Source organism: Chiloscyllium punctatum, chromosome 1 (assembly GCF_047496795.1).
Source record: "Chiloscyllium punctatum isolate Juve2018m chromosome 1, sChiPun1.3, whole genome shotgun sequence".
NCBI lineage: Eukaryota > Metazoa > Chordata > Chondrichthyes > Orectolobiformes > Hemiscylliidae > Chiloscyllium > Chiloscyllium punctatum.
The window spans coordinates 130,970,572-130,985,695 of NC_092739.1; the positions used below are offsets into that span (position 1 = coordinate 130,970,572).

Genomic DNA, 15,124 nt, shown 5'->3' on the forward strand with positions numbered 1-15,124 from the left:
CCAACATGGCTCTTTAATGCCCATATGCCAACACATGCCATCCCATTCCACTCACCCACTACCCTTAGTCCATATACCAAGCATGCCAATATATTCATTATCCACCATTGGCAGACCCATGCTGAGGTGAGACATAAATTTCCATTGACAAATTAATTAAAAATCTACTCAATACATTTATTCTCCTGAATTCATTATAATTTCCAGCACTGGGATTCAATCTAACTTCAAATAGTTTACAACTACTTGGGGCTATCAGCCAAACTGTATGATATTGAAGAGTTGTGAAATCAATCGTGTAGCACAGTAATGATAACAATCAGGCTTGTGTCAGCAGATGTAGTGCACCATTTTGTTTAAACACTGCACACTAATTTGTTCAAATATTTAAAGTTTGACATTTTTCTTTGACATTATTATTAATATCATCGTTGATAGTTCCAATGAATTTATTCACTTCTTAAAAAAACATTCATTTTGAGTTTTCACAATTGGGAAGGGCATCCTAATTCCCCAAAAGACACATTGTCTCTCCTAAAGGAGCAGGTTCCCACACTATATCCAAAAGTACCTATACTTCTCCAAAAGGGTATTCTATCTCTTCAAACAATTCTGGCAGCATTAGATTTCTGGCTACCAGGTCAAAACTGCACAAGCCACAAGGATCGGTGCTGGGCCCTCTATTTTTTGTCATTTACATAAATGATTTGGATGCGAGCATAAGAGGTACAGTTAGTAAGTTTGCAGATGACACCAAAATTGGAGGTGTAATGGACAGCGAAGAGGGTTACCTGAGATTACAACAGGATCTGGACCAGATGAGCCAATGGGCTGAGAAGTAGCAGATGGAGTTTAATTCAGATAAATGCGAGGTGCTGCATTTTGGGAAAGCAAATCTTAGCAGGACTTATACACTTAATGGTAGGGTAGGCCCTAGAAAGTGTTACTGAACAAAGAGACGTTGGAGTGCAGGTTCATAGCTCCTTGAAAGTGGAGTCACACGTAGATAGGATAGTGAAGAAGGCGTTTGGTATGCTTTCCTTTATTGGTCAGAGTATTGAGTACAGGAGTTGGGAGGTCATGTTGCAGCTGTACAGGACATTGGTTAGGCCACTGTCGGAATATTGCGTGCAATTCTGGTCTCCTTCCTATCGGAAAGATGTTGTGAAACTTGAAAGGGTTCAGAAAAGATTTACAAGGATGTTGCCAGGGTTGGAGGATCTGAGCTACAGGGAGAAGCTGAACAGGCTGGGGCTGTTTTCCCTGGAATGTCGGAGACTGAGGGGTGATCTTATAGAGGTTTACAAAATTATGAGGGGCATGGATAGGATAAATAGACAAAGTCTTTTCCTTGGAGTCGGCGAGTTCAGAAATAGTGGGCATAGGTTTAGGGTGAGAGGGGAAAGATAAAAAAGAGACCTAAGGGGCAACAATTTCACGCAGAGGGTGGTACGTGTATGGAATGAGCGTGAGGATGTGGTGGAGGCTAGTACATTTGCAACATTTAAGAGGCATTTGGATGGATATATGAATAGGAAGGGTTTGGAGGGATATGGGTCGGGTGCTGGCAGGTGGGACTAGATTGGGTTGGGATATCTGGTCGGCATGGACGGGTTGGACCAAAGGGTCTATTTCCATGCTGTACATCTCTATGACTCTAAGCCATTTTAGAGTTCTCATTAGTTCAGCCTGGAATATGTGCACTTTAACGTGTGAATTAGAACCGGGCTCTGCCCACATCAAGATTGCTGCTGCCAATTTTAAAAGTCAAGCTAATGCTTCTCCAGCTGAACCACCGTGTATAACAGTCGCAGTGTGATGCTCCAAAGCATAGAGCTAAGCTGTAGAGGGACTGATAGTAGGCCATACAGTTGCCAAAACAAAAGTCAATGAGTTTTCGCAGAGATTCTGCAAGTTTATTCAATGGGAAGCTGAGATGCAAAAACCAAGAAGGTTATAACAGTAATCCCAGGTTTGGACTGAGTAGAATTTGACTGTTTCTCAATGGTGGATTAGCAGATGGAGGGAGTTGGTTGTATAATTGACCAGGTAACATTCCTACCACCTTTCTGCCCATGCTAATCTGTTCAGGGGAGCATGGGCAAGCTTTAATTATCTGTTGAAAGCAAGTCCCCTATTTGGATATGTTTGCCACCTGCTCTCTGTCTCCCTATCCTTTGGAATGAAAGAGCCAACCTTGCTATTTTCAACTGTAATGGGACAATCCGTAAAACTAGGAAGTTCTGGAAAAACTAGTACCAATGCGTCAACTGTCTCATTTCTTTTAAAGCCCAAGAAGGAAACTGATCAGAATCAAGCACTTGTCAGCCAGCATTCCCTTTATACTCCTTACTGGCTGTTCTGGCCTCAAATACCTGTGTGCAGCAGTGACATCTGGAATGGGATGTCAATGCAATGGTTGGTGTGATTGCCATTCACGGTACATTGGGACAGTTGCACGCTCACAGCTTCGAGGGAACATTGGTGCTAGCCCACTTACTCTAACCCACTGCTCCAGTGAAATTAACTTTCTAGAATTCCTGCCCTTCTTTCATTTCCAGATTTACAGCTGCTTCTGGGATATTCCTTGTATTTTCTACAGCGAAGGCTGAAGCAACATACCTGTTTAATTCTTCAGCCATCTTTTCATTTTCTGTAATTAATTCTTCAGACTCACTCTTAATAACTCTATTGTTCACTTTGTTAACTCTATTTTTAAAATAGTAATAGTTTCTATAATCATCTGCTCTTAAGGAGTGAATTTTATCAGAAATATGCTGTTTCCCTTTTTGCTGTGTTTCACTGAGGGGTTCGCTCCAAGAGATCTTGTGAGTTTTCTCACTAGATCATTTCAAACTCACCTCATTAAATAGGTACTTCAACCCTTTGGAGCCCCATTCATCCAGTGCTCACCCAATTCTTCCATTCACCATAGGCATGCATACTTACCACTATCAGGAAAGCCCAGATCAATGGCACTAGCACTGGTGCCATATTTAGAAGGTTATTGAGCTGCCAGTCAAGTTTTGGTGGTCTATAGTTGGCTATCTCAGCTACTGCATCCACTTCCCACCAAGGTTGATACCCTATCACTCTAACTATTGCCTGCAGCATTTTCCCTCACTTGCTCGTGCCCACACCAATGCCATTTGATAGGAAAAAGTGAGGAGTGCAGAAGCTGGAGAACAATTGAAAATGGGGTGCTGGAAAAGCACAGCAGGTCAGGCAGCATCTGAGGAGCAGGAGAATCGACGTTTTGGGCAAAAGCCATTCGTCATGCCATTTGATGCTCACTGCCCCAACACCCCCACATTATTCACCCTATATGATCTCTGTGCTGCCTACTCACTCACTCATGAGACCTCCCCATTTTTCCTCCAGCCCTATCAGCACTAACTCTCACTCCAGGAGAAAAATCCAGACTGGCTGTGCGGGGTGTCTAATGTTCAACTCCTCACTCTTTGCAAAGAGAAGATCTTGACCCTTACCAAGAAGTCCTGGGAACAGTCCTGCAGAGATGCTGAAACATCTCAAAAACCAAGGATCACTGTCTATTTTTGTGCTACTCTCTACTGCCCTCCATTACAGCATTTATTGTTAATGTGCCACAAATTCTACTCCTTGGTTACGATGCATTCTATCATCACTCTCCTGCAGGTATGAGCAGGATTGTCATAGTCTCTGTGGTCAAGGCAATGGCATTGAAACACAGCCTCTTCCCTATCACTGAGGAAGAAAAGATGGATGCCCCAGAGGAAGCACTGGTAAGGCTACCTCCTGTACACCTCCATATTTACCTCTCCCCCACCAGCTCTGATAGTGATGCTTTGTGGGTACTTGCGGAAGAACACTGCACTGCCACGTCTCCATAGCTGGTCAAGGATGAAATGCTCCGGGTCATTGGTACTCAGACAACTACACCCAGAGGTATGTTTGCTTTCCTACCCAATCCATTTTGAGTGTTGTTATCATCTCTTAATTGGCTCTTATAAAAGAAGAGTGGCCTGTAACAACTTTGGGCTGAACAAGACATGTACCAATTAGGCAGATGGACTGTAAAATCTAAAATTGCCCGTGCACTCAGTACAAATCAAGCATCCGGATTTCCCAGCTAAAGTTTGACATTTAAAAAGAAGGTCCTTCACTGTTCAGCAAGTAGGTCACAAGGTTGTATGTAATGAGCTTTTGTTTTATAACCATAATGGTTTTTATTATTTACACGACCAAAAAGAACAATGCAAAACTCTCGAGCTACAAAAGTTTGAGCAGGAAATTGCACAGTCAGCCAGCCAAAAAGAGACACCAAAGTATTAATTTAGACAGTTTGCAATAACTCACCAGCTTCATATGTTGTAGCATGTGCAGTCATACTCCATGTGCTTGACCTCCGCCCTTTGGTTACCATGATTGAGAATTCATACATGGTGTTAGGTTTGAGACTTGTCACAGTTTGACTCAAAGCTGTCGCATCTACAGACTGCCCGACAACAAGACAGGAAGTAATGGTAAGTTGCTGACGGCAGATTGAAAACGTAGAATGTATTGAGGGAAACTCAATTCTGCAACATTAAGTGCAACTGTCCCATAAAGTAAGTAATGATTGATTAATCAAAGCAAACTATTGACTTTAAATATTATCTCAAATGGAATCATTTTATATTCACTTTTCAAATCACATTGTGATACTAATACTTTCCTTTTACATCCAGTTTGCTTTGCTAACTGATGAATTTTCCTTGAATTTTGCTCAGGGAAAAAATCTGTGACAAAGCCTTCTAAAATGAATAATATACAGTTTTGTTTCATTTTAATTTAATGATTTGATTAAAAATTGCTTTTGACAATGAAGCTGTCCTATATCTGTCTTCTTCCTGAATAGTCACTACAATTGGTTTAAAAATCATTGTACTATTCTCTGTTGTAATTGTTTAATTCCCTAGCTTTCTTTCATCATGTAATTTAAAGGTTTTTAAAACTTAATCATTATTTCTACATCTTTTATCCTTTTCTTTTCAACTCCTGGTGATGTATGCACCCTGGGGCTTTGTTGCTTAAGGGTTTACTTAATAATGGTAATTATATATACTGAAAATCTAAAAGCATTATTCACTATTCAGGATATTTGACAATCTTACTAATGCTTGTCAATAATTAACCTATTCAACTTGAAAGACAAAATGATTTTAGGATCACGAAGGTAATTCTTTTTCTAAAAGGTAATTTTTTTATGATTGTTTTGTACTGGATTGCTGAATTTTAGTTCAGCTTCATGCATTCTGATCCAAATGTTGAGTCGAGTAGACCTAAAGCCAGTTACGCTCAGCACCATCAAATTTAACGAAAGATCTCGAACACAGGTTCGGCCCCCTTTATGAGCCTGATTTAGGCAAATGGCAGAACTCTTGAGTATTGCCTCTCCTGAAATGGAGTCAACTGTGTTTAGGATGCAATAGGCTGACCATAAGTTTCAGGATCTGATAGGCTGGACTGTAATCATTCAAATCTGACTTTTTATTTTAACTGAGGGCCTTCTGTTACTGTTTGGACTCTAACCTTCCAGTCCATGCCATTTCTGCATTAAAATGCTCCAGGATCTGTACCTATCTGGAATGTAGCATTTCAACAACTCAAAGGGCACAATGACAAGAAATAGAGATGTACAGCCCCCTTTTAATTGTTTGGGCTGTAATAGCAGGCACAACTACTGTCAGTTTCAAGTCTCCAAAGGAGTTTCTTGTGATGACAAAGTGTGGATGGCCATCTAACATTAACAGGGACTGCAAACATATGAATGAACATGCAAATTAAAAACAAAGTTAAAAATCACACAATGCCAGGTTATAGTCCAACAGATTTATTTGGAAGCACTAGCTTTTGGAGCACTGCTCTTTTGACAGGTAGCTATGAAGGAACAGTGCTCCAAAAGCTAGTGCTTCCAAATAAACCTGTTGGATTATAACCTGAAGTTGTGTGATTTTTAACTATGTCCACCCTAGTCCAACACTGACTCCTCCAAATCACATTGAAAGCATTTGGTGCCCTATGCCTGCTCAACCCATTCAATAAAATAGTAATTGATCTGACTGTGACCTTGATGCTACTTTCCTGTTTTACTCCCTTATACCTTTCCTTTCCCTGTCAATCAAGAACCTATCTGCCTCTGCCTTGAGGAACTTCAATGACATGGCCTCCACCAGTCTCTGGAGAAGAGGATTCCACAGACTTACAGCAGTCTGAGAATAAATATTTTTCCTCATCTGACTTGAATGGGGGTCACCTATGTTTTAATGGTGTTCCTTAATTCTGGTCTCTTTCACAAGGAGAAACATCCCTTCAGCATCCACTCAGTTAGGTTCCTTCAGAATCTTACATGTTTCAATAATATCATCATTCATTCTTACAAACTCTAATGGTATAGGCCCAGACTATTTGATGTTTCCTCATATAAACCCATTCATCCCAGGAATCAGTCAAAAGAACCTCATCTCCTTCATGGAATTAATTATTTTTCATAAATAAGGGTTGGTGCAGACTCGATGGTCCAAATGGTCTCCATCTGCATTGCAGGTATTCTACAAAAGGTGCGATCATACCAATATCCTGCTCCAGTTGCAGAGCACTCTGCAAGTGCAGCCAGACAACAGGGTAGCCAATTGACTTTGTGAAACCATTGCATTGGTTGAGTTTTACATCTCAGCACAGCTTGAAGGTGGAATACTTTAAAGCTCTGTACTTTACAGTAAATAACACTACTATATGAACAATACAGTATACTAGAAATTCACTTATCATCGAATTAGCATGAAAACCTCTTCCTCTCTCCCATTTTTTTATATCGCGGAAATATATTTCAATGACTGCCTGCTGAATTAATCAATGTGAACAGAAAGTAATTCAAGTTTAACTTCAAACAGTGTAAACTTCAGATTCTTCTTTAAAATCATTTTCAGAGAGGAAACATTTGATATTTTGCAAAGATGTTTGAAATGTAAGTTACCTTGTACTTGGCATTGGCAGAATAGCTTGTCCTCCACCGAACAGTATAAAAACGTCCATCTGTTGTCAACTTCTGGTTTTTAGGCACAGAATTATCTGCCCAGCTGACTCTGACAGAGTCGTGGCTGACTGCAACTGCTTGCACACCTACAGGTGGTAACATGGGGGTGGAGGCATCTGGGATCGAGGTAGGAAGATCACCAAACAAATGAAATAAATCAACATCTAAAGGGTCAACAGGGTCTGGGTCATGGCAGCAAACAAATCATGCATCGAAACATGGAGCAGAAAAGGAAGGAAAACAGCAGCAATAATCCAAGAAGAGAGAAATGCATAAAAATGATGTGAAATGATATGAGAAAAATTATAAAAAGAATCAGGTTAATTTAGTCAGGAAAGTCAACTTATACAGGGATAAGCAAGCATATGACTAAAAACATCCCTTTAAGATGTTAAAGGGGGTAATCTCCCAGTAACTTAAACTAAAGTTGTTGCATGTTTGAATTTCTCGGCATAACTAAGTTATCTCCGTGTGTGGTGCACAACATCACACTTGGCAGAATGCTTGGTATGTTTATAAATTTTTCACAATAGGATTAGGAAACAGGGGGTCCCTGACAGGGATAAGAAGTGTGACAGCTTGGAGGGAGAACCAAACTGTTGTGTTTATGTTTGAATATTAACAAATGTAATAAACCAGTCGGATTTTGTTTCACACCTTTAATTCTCCATGCAGTGAGTTTCTGAACTTGGCCACAGGAATAGAGAGGAAAGGTTTCTTCTTAGAAAGTAAAAAAAAGGGCACAGAGTGAAGGAAAACCTGTGCCATGATACTGTATGTTCAAAAATGCAGAAAATCCTCGAGCATTGTAAATCCATTGTGTCATGTGTGATTTTCCCAGGGTGGGATTTGTGATGTCTCAGCATCATACATTCGCTGTTCCCAGATACAGTTGGCCATTTAAGTGATTCACTGGCTTAGTTCCCATTATGATAACCTGCTGTATAGATCCCTGAGTATACAGAACAGACCAGCTAAGAATAGGTCTGCACTCGATGCATTTAATTTAAGCAGTCAAAGTATCTATTTGAAGAGTTCAGATACCCTTGTGAATATGGTCCCAGGAAACCTATTGAACCAGGGGTGTGGTGGTGAGGTTTTCTTTAGGGGTGCAAGTTCTATATGCAATTAGGGAAAGGGGTGTCAGTGTTCTTTGAAATTGGTGATAATGGATAAGATTGTACATAAAAACTGTTAAACTCTGTGTAACTGTCAAACCTGTCAAAAAAACTGTCAAGCTTGTCAAACTTATCTAAAAGTGACAAAGCTGTTAAAGAGATCAAGATCTCCAAAAATGAATTTTTAAGAATGCCCTCCAAGCTGTCATACATTTACTCTTGAGAGAAGCCCTGTTTTCTTTTTGCTCATTAGAGTGAAGCCTTAAATATAGAACTTTTAAAGTAACACAACATTCTGATGGACACTAAATGAGTCAGTTGAAGGGGGAAAGGGTGATGATTGGTTTGGTGTGTGAACTAAGTTGGCATATTGGGTGTGAACAGCCATTAGACAGTTTGTTAGAAGAACATAAGTCGAATCAGGAGTATGAGGTAATGGGTTTCAGAGCACAGAGTGGTACAGGGTGGAGTGGGCCATGGCAGCTGGATAGCAGGGCAGAAGGGGTAACAGGGGCCAGGGCATTAGGTGGTATAGGCTGCATGAATGGGGCATGAGCAACACGTTTAAGGTGAAGGGAATGTGAGAGATGCAGACTGGAGGAATGTTTTGTGTTTTATTCTTTTGTTTTAATTTTTGGACATGGTGATGAATCCCCAAACCAGGTTTTCTACCAACCCAGCTCACAACCCAGTAGTCTTCTCAACACTTCCTGAGTCACCTGTAGTGACTTGAATTGCATCCTGGCCCCCACTGAGCATGCTCCACCATTCAATAAGGTCATAGCTTGTTTGATTGTAGCTTTAACTTCACCTTCCTGCATGTCCTATTATGTTCAAATCCCTTGACAATCAAAAATCTGCCAACTGACCTTTGCATACATTTAATATCCCAAATTTCACTACACTCAGTGAAAGTGAATTCCAAAGACTAATAACCCCAAAATATTGTCTAGTGCCTTGAGTAGAACTGTGGTACTTCTTGGTAAAGACTGAAAGTTCACATATTTAAATAATTGCTCTGATTAGACTGGGTGATTGATATACTTTCAATATAAGTTGCGTAATATTCAGACTTTTGGATTTTGATATGTGTTTTTCTGTACGTCTTATCAGAAGTTCTGTAGCCATGATGAATTTTTTAAAAACAGTGTAAGGGTTAGTTTTCAGACCAAATGTGTTTTAACTCACTTAAGGACGGTTTACACTGTAGCAAGGTCAACAAATGTACCTCAAGGTTTCTGTTAGAAATTTATCAGCTTGTTTTTATTTTGAAGTTTGCGGAAGCACCTGTAGTTTAGAGAGAGAGATATTTTCAGTTTTGGGCGGCCTGCAGAAGTATCCGTATATTTAGTTGCTCCTGAGAGAGGACGAAGATAGTTTGATTTCTTAACACGAGATTATCTTAGAGTAAGGAGTTTATATTCAGTCAAGACTGAAAGTATTTGGATAAATCCTTGATGAGATTATTTGAAGCTGGGGACATTTAAGCTTAAGAAAGTGATTTTCCAGACTGGAATTTGAAGAATCTATCAAAGTGTTAGAGAAACTGATTTACTTGTATATGTACTATACAAGGGGTGCATTTATGTATCAGAGAAGGTTGTCTTGGTATGTGAAAAGCAGTGTTTTGGTGGATGAATGGTATTATATTTCCCTGTGTGTTTCAACACCTTTCTTTGCATTATAAGGAAATGGCCTGGATTATTCTATTTTATCTTTATTCCTTTTACTTAATAGACTTCCATTTTATTCTTAAAAACAAACTTGCAATATTGTATGTTTATGTTTCAGTGAGGCACCACCAACCAAAACATAAAATGATCTATCAAACCCTATTTGCAATCTGACTTGTTCAATAATAACATTGTTTGGGGTCATAACATTATAGAAAACTTGATTTATGTCCCCATTATGCCATTGAAGGGCAACGAACTCAGATTTTCTTTTTGTTCATCTTTTCAATCTAGATATTAGGTTGTAAGTTTGAGTGCAAGGCCTCTAGGAATTCCTGTGTGTATCTTTGTTTAGCCTGCCCACAACGGATGTATTGTCCCAGTTAAACTGGTGTTTCTTGTTGTCTGTGTGTAAGGATACTAGTGATAGTTGGTTGTGTCTTTTGATGGCTAGTTGGTACTTGTATATCCTGGTGGCTAGTTTCCTGCAAAATATCCTGCAAGGACTGCAACAAACATTGCATTGGACAGACTGGCAGGAAACTACACAAATACCAACTAGTCACCAAAAGGCACGAGCAACTATCACTAGGATCCTTGCAGACAGACCGTGAGGGACACCAGTTCAACTGGGACACTACATCCATCCTGGGTCAGGCTAAACAAGACACACATGGGAATTCCTAGAGGCCTGGCATTCAAACCAGAACTCCATTAACATATGTATTGATTTGGACCCCATTTACCAACCTCTCATAAAAAGAACTGTAAGCAATATCACCCACCACAACAAATCAAGACACATAAATAGAAAGTGGGACAGTACATCAGTGCTTCAATGATGATGTTACCTAGCATGGTGACAAAACGTCTGAGAACAAATCTTCCAGCTCAGCGAGCAAACTTACAACCTGAACCACAACCTGAGCTACAAATCTTCACAAAAATTGCAATCTAGATATTAAATTAGAGGTGGCTTAAAACAACTTCAAATAATTTTGGGAATAATAAACTAAACCATTCAACAAGTTTTTTAACATCATATTAAGAACATACTGAAGTGTTATGCTATCTTCAATTGATACTGAAAACAGAATGCAGGTGACAGACATCTAGCCCCAAACAAATCTAAAAACACAGCAATTGTCTGCATTGTCTTAAACATCTTGAGTTGAACCTCAGGCAATTGTTTGAGCCAAACCAAAAAAAACAAAAAAAAAACAAAGAACTGTAGATGTTGGAAATCAGAAACAAAAACAAAAACAAAAATTCTTTGAGCCTCACTGATTTGAATATTTGCAATTGAAACAATTTAGCTGAGATCTGAAATATTCAGCCTGGGTAGTCTGGTACCATTTTCAATGTACAGAAATGTGTCAGAAAGCATGAATCATGTGCAGTGAACTATAGTAAAATAGCATTACATGAGAGTAATTACCAGCCATGTTTGCTGTCTCAGGTTTGACAAATGTATACTCTTACCAATGCTCCCAGGATGACAATTTAACTCTCAAACGATTTAAGATCAGCTTTTCCTTCTCATCCAAAATCTCATTCCCACTAGAGGAAGACTTGTTAAAGTGAGACCCCAAAGGTCTCAAGATCAATTTTGCCCTTAATTCTGCACATTGTGCTTTAGACAAAGTCTGACATAAAGTCACAGTCGAACAGTGCCTTAATTAACTCAAAGAAAGTTGTTTGTATCTCCTGTGAGGGTTGCTACTAGTTCTGCCCAAAGCTGAAAAGACATCAAGGGAACAGTGTAAGCTTAAGAAGAAACCACATAATTGGAATCTACAGTTTCATCATCAAAGCTTAAGGGAGGTAAATGAGAGAACCAGGAAATTATAGATCTATTAGTCTAACATATGTTGTGGGGATGTTATTGGGATCTATAACTAAGGACAAGTGAAATTTGAACTGTATAGAGACAGCAAACTTGGATCTGTAAAAGTCCAGTTACCTCTAAAAATCCTAATTGAATTTTTCAGGAACTAAACTAGTCGCTATGGGATACTTACGTAAATAGTTTATAAGAACCTCTAGCAGACATTTGATAAGATTTCACAAAAGAGACTATTAATTAAAATTGAAACTTGTGACAACATAGACAAACATTACTCTGATTGGGAGAATAGATAGACAGTAGAAAGTAGATATGGTAGGACTAATGAGCTATAAGAAAACCATGAGTGGCATGCATAAGGATCTGAATATAGGCTGTATTTATTAATTACTTAGAAGATAGAAGCTTGCCAATAGCAACTAGATTGGTAGCATAGGAACTAGATTGGAGAATAAATTGAAAAGAGACATTGATGCATAAATTAAATGCATGGTCAAAACTGTGACAGATTAAATTTAATGCATGAGTTTTCCCAGTCTGGGCTAAAGAAAATTTCAACATTCTTTTAATTTTGAAAAATGCAACAGTGCAAGTTCAAAGAGATTTAAGCAGTTGTGAGGACAGATCAGTGAAATGAAGTCATCAAAATAAAGGTAAATGGCATTGTCACATTTATAACCAAAGGGTGAGATTATAAAGGGGAGGGTATTATTACTCCAAAGCCCAGGCTCAATCACTCCTGGAGTACTGTATGTAGTTCTGGGCACTATATGTTAGAAACGATATTTACTTTCATTTCCTGAGAAAAGGTTAGATTAGATTCCCTACAGTGCAGAAACAGGCCCTTCGGCCCAACCAGGCAACACTGACCCTCCGAAGAGTAACCCACCAGACCCATTTCCCTCTGACTAATGCACCTAACACAATGGGCAATTTAGCAAGGCCAATTCACCTAACCTGCACATCTTTGGACTGTGGGAGGAAACCAACACAGACACAGGGAGAATGTGCAAACTCCACACAGTCAGTCACCCTGACAGTCAGTCAGGCTGGAACTGAACCTGGGACCCTGGTGCTGTGAGGCAGCAGAGCTAACCACTGAGCCACTGTGCCGCCCCAAAGGAAAGGAGTGGAGCAGAGCATTACCTGAGTGTTACTATTGTTCCAGGACTGAAACCGTGAGAAATAATGACGTAGTTAAAGCTTATATGTACGGTAAATAAAAAGATGAAAGGTGACTTGATTACGATTGTTCAGAGTTTGAAAGGAATTGGTGAGATAGAACAACACTCCTGCTGCTGATAGGGATGATTAAGAAAAGTGGACATAATCTTATATTCAGAGGCAGGTATTTGGAAAACAAGTTTGGAACTCTTAAGCACAAAATAACTGTAGATATTAATTTAATTAATAGCTTAAAATCTGAGATTTATCGGTATTTGTGATGTATATGAGTCTGAAAGAGTTAATATTAAGGGATGCCATAAATACTACTATATTTGCCACATCATTGTAACCTGCAACTAGTTGCTATCATGCAATTTATCTCTTTAACGAAAATAAACCTTTCTAGTCATGCCATGAAGTGGTTTTCCTACACAACACTAGTCCAATCATGCCGTGTAGTTTCCTACCCTTGAAGAAGCTGGTGGCAGCAATCTTTATCATGAACAACAGCTCATATAGTGTAGTGATCTGACACACCCATACAAACATTTGTTAGCCTGGACCCTTCAGCACAGACCGGTACAGCAGGAAAATAAAGCCAAGGAAGATTACAATTCAATAGATTGTATGAATAATAAACAGTGACAGAAATAGGAGTCCAATGAGGAAGGGGAGAAAAGGGCAATGAATAACAGAACAGAAAAATATAAAACAGATTTTTTTAAGAAAAGGAACATTTGGTTGGGAAAGACTCAACAAAATTCTGATTGAAGAATATTGAAAGATAAAGAGTGATGAGATGGAAACGTTGCAAACCAGTGATTCCTAACTTTGAGACTCAGACATTTCCATTGTGTCCAACCTATAAAACTGACAGGAGTATCAGAAAACACACATGGTAGAAAGTTGGTTGGGTAGAATGCGTTTGGCACAGCTTTCTGCAATAATATATGTAAATTAACAAGGGTAAATGCTATATTATATTTAGGAATGAGCCAGATTCAGGCAACGGCCTAACAGTGCATAAACATTTATTCAATGGTGAGCAATACATAATTGAGTTTGACGTCATGTTTAGAAGGGAGGAAGTGTAAACAGATTCTAGATTTAGATTATGTTGACTTTGATGCAAGGAGACAGATTCTATCACAATAAACCAGGAAACTCTGTTAATGGGTAAAGCAACAAAAGATCAGAGAAAGGTATTCACAAAGGAATGCAGTGTTGCACAGAATCAATTTCTACATCAACAGTTCAACCTTATTGGCCAAAAAGAAACAGCCAAAGATGACTAAAGAGGGAAGACAATAAACAAAATGACTTTGACTATGACTAAAATGATCTAAAATCATTAAACTAAAAGGACAGACATTTAAAACTGCAAAAATAAAGGCAAACACAGAAGGTACAAAGAAAAGTGTGATAAAACATAAATCAAGAGCTACAATAAATGATAAAGAAAGACTTTCATTTCAATGATATGACTATTAATATAACAAGACTTCTGTGATTAGTAAGAAATAGTTGGTGGTCAGGAACAATGTGGGCTCCTTGAAAACTAGTAGCATTGTAATTGTCACTGAAGTAAGGAAATGACATGCTAAATAATTAATTTACATAAATTTTTAGTGTGAAAGAGAAGTCAGACTGCTGGACATCTCAAGGAATGTAATATTGAATCAGAGATAGAGACTCACCAAAATGAAAATTGGAAAAATAACAGCAATGAATAAAATTGTGACAGTACAAAGTGATAAATCCCGAGAAGCACATGGATTCCATCTCGGCATTTTAGAGGAGGTAAACAAAAAGCTTGCAGACTATACTCTTCTAAGGGACTCTCGATCTAAGGAAAGTCCCTTTAGATTAGAAAACTGTGCACGTCATTTCACTAATTAGTGGTAATTAGAGAAGTAAACCGTGGGCTGGATTTTAGACTCCTACACCTGCAGTTTCGAAGCTGGGGGCCGTGTAAATTCCAGCAGGCAATCTACCTAACAGCCCCAGTTTAATACCAAGCCGAGCCAGTTATAAAAGGATTATGTGGGTGAGTTTACTTACACAGCCACAGGCAAGTGTTCACTTGGTCTGATTGACATCTCACAAGGTTAGAATGTTATTTTTTTTGTGATCATTTTTCTTCAGCCTCTGTGGGCTAAATCTAATGTTTTTTTGGCAAAATGCAAGTTATGTCAAGTTTGGTGATGCGATTCTTGCTTCAAGGTCCAACAAACTTTTTTGTTTTATCTTAAACATGCTACAT

General features: G+C 38.9%; 1 protein-coding gene across 2 annotated transcripts in view; it reads right to left on the reverse strand.

Moving 5' to 3' along the window:
• Positions 1 to 15,124, reverse strand: part of dcc (DCC netrin 1 receptor) — a 1,336,447-nt gene that overhangs the window by 143,049 nt on the left and 1,178,274 nt on the right. Inside the window, exons 17-18 of one of the 2 annotated variants that reach the window (XM_072574203.1) lie at positions 6,998 to 7,173; positions 4,339 to 4,477 (exon numbers count right to left, since the gene is read on the reverse strand). In XM_072574203.1, coding sequence (XP_072430304.1) covers positions 4,339 to 4,477; positions 6,998 to 7,173 — 315 coding nt within the window. Of the gene's footprint in view, positions 1 to 4,338; positions 4,478 to 6,997; positions 7,240 to 15,124 lie in introns of both variants that reach the window. The other variant, XM_072574193.1, reaches the window with a different exon arrangement.